This window comes from Anomaloglossus baeobatrachus, chromosome 2 (assembly GCF_048569485.1).
Source record: "Anomaloglossus baeobatrachus isolate aAnoBae1 chromosome 2, aAnoBae1.hap1, whole genome shotgun sequence".
Lineage (NCBI taxonomy): Eukaryota > Metazoa > Chordata > Amphibia > Anura > Aromobatidae > Anomaloglossus > Anomaloglossus baeobatrachus.
In genome coordinates this window covers 49381319-49386726 of record NC_134354.1, presented here as the reverse complement: position 1 = coordinate 49386726, position 5408 = coordinate 49381319, and the positions used below count along the sequence as shown (strand labels likewise).

Genomic DNA, 5408 nt, shown 5'->3' with positions numbered 1-5408 from the left:
CTGGGCTTGTGGCACAGTAATAACACTAGAGTGTGGAGTGCTCAGCATTGTGCACAGTGAGTGTTTGCTCTGGGTCCAGCCTTGTGCTGCTGTTTGCTCTGGCTCAGGGCTGCTCTCTATTAGGACCTTCTCTCTATATACAATGTTATTGTTATACTGAGGGTTTTGTTTGCAGGGAGCAGCTGTCATTGTGTTGGATGCTGTCATGCTGATCACCCAGGCCAGTGACATCACGTCTCCTTCTCTCTGTGATTGGATATCATCTCCCCCCTTCCAGGACAATGACATTGTTCTTCTGTTCTGCCTATAAAGCCAGAGGCTCCCAGCCCTGAGCATTAGTGCTGTGTCCCAACAGACAAGGAGCTGTGGTCCTGTCATCTCCTCATAGAGCAGAGCCTGCTGCTGCTGCTGCCTCCAACATCCAAGTAAGTTACTGCTGACAATCATCAGGATTGCTGTGCACCACTGCATACAAGCACTGCACACTAACACTGCACAGGAGTAGTGTGATATCACTCACAGCACCCAAAACAATGCATAATGTTACCTAAACCAGACTTTAAGTGGTTAAAACAACTTGTCCTGCTCCCTTGTGCTTTCAGTATTTGTTATTCAGCATTTCTTTCCCTTCCTTCAGAGCAGATATATTATTATATTACTGATGCTGCGCAGCTGTATGTGATGGATATTTGCAATTTATATTAGTAGTAATAATAGTAGAAGTAGTTTTAGAGCAAGTGATGCTGGTTGTTGTAGTTTATTATTCCTATTGTTCCTAAAGGTTTGTGATTGCACATTGTATATACTGTAAGTGAGGTTTTTTTTAGTTAAGTATTGAAGCAAAAAGCTTTGTCTATTGACAGTAAAAGTGATACAAATAGTATTTTCCCTATTAGTAACCTTAGTAATTATTGTTAGTGGTAGAGGATTTAATCAAAGGTGATTTGTAATAAGTGTGTACAGACTATGCAGTAAATGGTGGTGCAAGCAAGCACATAACATTCTTCTTCAGCTGATTTATTATTATTGTTATTTTATTTTTTTTATTATTATTATTATTATTATTATATAACTAAAGTGTTCTGTCACCGAATATAGATGTTTATGAATAAAGATTTATTAAGATACCAAGATTAATTAATAGGATTGGTAATTTATACGGTTTCAGATTATTAACCCAGGTAACCAGATTTATACAAGATAAAGAAGATATAGGGGAAAAAAGAATATTCTAGGAAAGAAGCAATATAATAGAGAAATGAACATTTACTACAGTTATATCCAACTTTTGTGTAGAGTTTTCTATCACATGTGTAATGTTTCCTCTTGTAATGGTCTGGCGTCTCCTCCACAGGTCGCTTGTCCCATCCTGATGGATTCAGACGCCAGCCTGGGCTCCAGCAGAGCCTCCTCCCCGGAGGTGGATGATATATTCTTACATTCCCGGAAAGGAGGCGGCTTCTCCGCGGCCGTATCCTCTTCTACCATGAGTGACTCCCCCGCGGAGCTGAGCGCGGAGCTCCGCAATGCGATGGCCATGGCCGCGGCCGCTGGAGATAAACTGGGGGCCTTCAAGGCGGCGGCTGCGGCAGCGGCGGCGGCGGCGGCCAAGAAGGACAAGAAGGCCATGAGTGAGGGTGAGCTACAGCAACTGAGGCTGAAGATCAATAGTCGGGAGCGCAAGAGGATGCACGATCTGAACATTGCCATGGACGGGCTGAGGGAGGTTATGCCCTATGCCCATGGACCCTCTGTGCGTAAACTCTCCAAGATTGCCACCCTGCTTCTTGCGCGCAACTATATCCTCATGCTCACCAACTCCCTGGAGGAGATGAAGCGCCTGGTCAGTGAGATCTATGGAGGGCACCACCACCATGCCGCAGCTGCTGCAGCCGCAGCTGCCTACCACCCATCAGCCTGTGGAGCAATGACCCATGGATCTCCTCTCTCTGGACACCCAGTTGGGCATCCTGTGCACCATCCCTTGCTCCCATCCGCAGCGGCCACCCTGGCCACAACTGGCATCTCCGCGGTCAGGGCAGCTCCACCACCACCTCCACCTCCACCCCCAGTACCTCAAGCTTCACATCCAGCTTCTCACGGTCTACTGAAGTCCCCCAGCCCTGGCTCTGCACCTCTAGGTGGGGCTTTTCCACACTGGAGTGGGATGCCATGCCCCTGTAGTATGTGCCAGGTGCCCTCTGCAGCTCATCATCATCATCATCATGTCAGCGGGGCCAGCTTATCCAGGCTGAGCGCAGACGCCAAATGACTATTCCGATGAATAGAGGCTGTGGTGCCAGCAGCAGAAGACTGGGCATGTTCTGGGGGGGTCTGTAGAGCAATCACATGTAGCATCTTCTTCTAAGAACTTTTCAGAGAAGTGACCGACAGAAGCCCCTCTGCTCTGGAGACCCTGGAATCACGGATCCATAACCCAGCAACAACACACTGACTACTTGAATTCATGGTACAAAGTGGCCTTCAGTGGGCAAAGATCAGAACAACTGCCCCAAACCACGGAGGCCACAAACACTGGAGCTCACTGTTTACAAACTCGTATCTACATCCAACCTGAGATGCGGCAATAGGGAAATTATTGTTTGGATTCTTTGCAGATTCCGAGAGCAAAACTAATTATATTAAGAAACCTCTTACTGCAAATCTATCAATCTAATGTCTATAATCTATCTATCTATCCCATTATCTATCTATCTATCTATATATCTATCTATCTATCTATCTATCTATTTATCTATCTTTTTATCTATCTATTTATCTATCTATCCTATCTATCCTTCTATCTATCTATCTATTAACTATCCCTCTATCTATCTATCTAACTAACTATATATCTATCCCTCTATCTATCTATCATTTATCTATCTATCTATCTATCTATCTATCTATCTATCTATCTATCTATCTATCTATCTATCCCTCTATCTATCTATCCATCTATCTATCTATCTATCTATCTATCTATCTATCTATCTATCTATCTATCTATCTATCCCATTATCTATCTATCTATCTATCTATCTATCTATCTATCTATCTATCTATCTATCTATCTATCTGTCTATCTATCTATCTATCTATCCCATTATCTATCTATCTATCTATTTATCTATCTTTTTATCTATCTATTTATCTATCTATCTATTAACTATCCCTCTATCTATCTATCTAACTAACTATATATCTATCCCTCTATCTATCTATCATTTATCTATCTATCTATCTATCCCTCTATCTATCTATCCCTTCCTCTATCTATCTATCTATCCCTCTATCTATATATCCCTCTATCTATCTATCCCTCTATCTATATATCCCTCTATCTATCTATCCCTCTATCTATCCCTCTATCTATCCATCCATCCATACATCAATCCTTCTATCTATCTTTGTATATAATATCAATCTATCTATCTATCCCTCTATTTATCTATCTATCTATCTATCCCTCTATCTATCTATCTATCTATTTCTCTATCTATCTATCTCTCTATATCTATCTATCTATCTATCTATCTATCTATCTATCTATCTATCTATCTATCTCTCTCTCTCTCTCTCTATCTATCTATCTATCCCTCTATCTATCTATCCCTCTATCTATCTATCTATCTATCTATCTATCTATCCCTCTATCTATCTATCTATCTCTCTCTCTATCTATCTATCTATCCCTCTATCTATCTATCCCTCTATCTATCTATCTATCTATCTATCTATCTATCTATCTATCCCTCTATCTATCTATCTATCTATCTATCTATCTATCTATCTATCTATCTATCTATCTATCTATCTATCTATCTATCTATCTATCTATCTATCTATCTATCTATCCCTCTATCTATCTATATATCTATCTATCTATCTATCTATCTATCTATCTATCTATCTATCTATCTATCTATCTTTCCCACTATCACATTTTATGCAATAAAGGCAGCTAGAAGGCTTCTTATGTCCTTTTTATTAATTGAATTAACACGAAAGGGCCTTTAATAGTGGTCCCTGCAGTGGGATCAGGCAGGGTGTGACCCCCTAGAGCCCCCTTTTCACACATCCTTAGACTTGAGCCCCCTATAATTCTCTTCCTTTGATAATGTTTGGATTAACTCTTTAACGACCATGGCCCAGGTGACGAGAATCTACTGTAAATATATAAATATTATATCTATATATTATTTAACATTCCTCTATGGACCTTTGATTGTGTATTAATAGGATTCTGTTTCTTACTTTTTGGCCATTGACATTTTCGTTTTTATGTTGAAAAAAAAAAGTTCCTTCTTTTTTTGTGTGTAATGAGCTGCGATCTCTGCGCAGATGGTGTCCTGTAAGCACAATGTTCCTGGCACTTGTACAGATGTAGATTTTCCATGTTTGTATGTATGATAGCTGAGAAGGGTCTGTCCATAGTGTTGTATGGAAGCCCAGCACTGCCTGCTCTGCTTTCTTCACTGCCTGCTTTGTTCAGCACCTGTGGCACTCTAGTTATTGGGGAACTACAAGCACCAGCAATTTGCTGAAATCGGACGCAGAAATTGCAGTCCAGATATTTTTTTCTCTTTCCATCAGTAACTGGAAAAGTGTCTTCTGGGGCACTAGAAGTCCCAGAAAGCCTTGGACCAGTCGATCACTGCCTGCTCTGTCCTATCAGTGTCTGTCCCTGTGTCTCCAGAATCTGGGGAACTTACACCCCACTCACTAAACCCACAGGTTGCAGCCCTTATTGTTGTAGATCACTGCCTCTCTATACATAGCACTGCCCACAATATTTTGTCACTTGTTTATTTTTGTATAAAAAAAGAAAAAAAAAGCTAAAATATTTATTACTTTATTTGGTTTTGACAGATAAATTGCTGAAATAAAATTTAAATAAACTTTTTTAATAAATGAAATAGTGTCATGTCTTTATTACATGAGTTCAGTAAATACATCATGTTGCTGGATAAATCGACCTTTTTAGGGGTTCAATTTCGTTTGGAATCTAAATAGTAAAGTTCATCATTAACATGGTATATGGTATTGCTATTATAATTGAATCTATCATAATTTATTGTTGTTGTTCTTCTTCTATTATCAATAATAATAATTATATATATATGTATATATATATATATTTATATATATTTATAATTATAATAATAATATAAAAATAATAAAATTCATTTTGTAATTGTCAATTTTATAACAATTACATTTGGTAATAAAATTTCAAATCAGCATTGTGCTACTAAGATTAGTAGGGTTAATAATGAACAAGTAGTGTGAATGCAGAGACATACAGTACATCAGTGCTTAAAAGTGTAAAAATTAACAAAACATTGACATTTTCAAAGTCCAAAATTTTTAAAGGAATCAATGAAAGGGGAAATCTTAACTATTTT

General features: G+C 38.9%; 1 protein-coding gene across 1 annotated transcript; it reads left to right on the top strand.

Annotated features, from left to right (window-relative positions):
• The first annotated feature begins 352 nt into the window (after positions 1–352).
• OLIG2 (oligodendrocyte transcription factor 2) lies at positions 353–4919 on the top strand. Its single transcript, XM_075333016.1, has 2 exons — positions 353–425; positions 1355–4919. The coding sequence occupies exon 2, from the start codon at positions 1373–1375 to the stop codon at positions 2270–2272; it is 900 nt and encodes a 299-aa protein (XP_075189131.1). The 5' UTR covers positions 353–425; positions 1355–1372; the 3' UTR covers positions 2273–4919.
• The last annotated feature ends 489 nt before the right edge of the window (positions 4920–5408 follow it).

Bases quoted from the DNA above. Each gene is read 5' to 3' on its own strand.
- OLIG2 (XM_075333016.1), top strand. From the start codon at position 1,373: ATGGATTCAGACGCCAGCCTGGGCTCCAGCAGAGCCTCCTCCCCGGAG.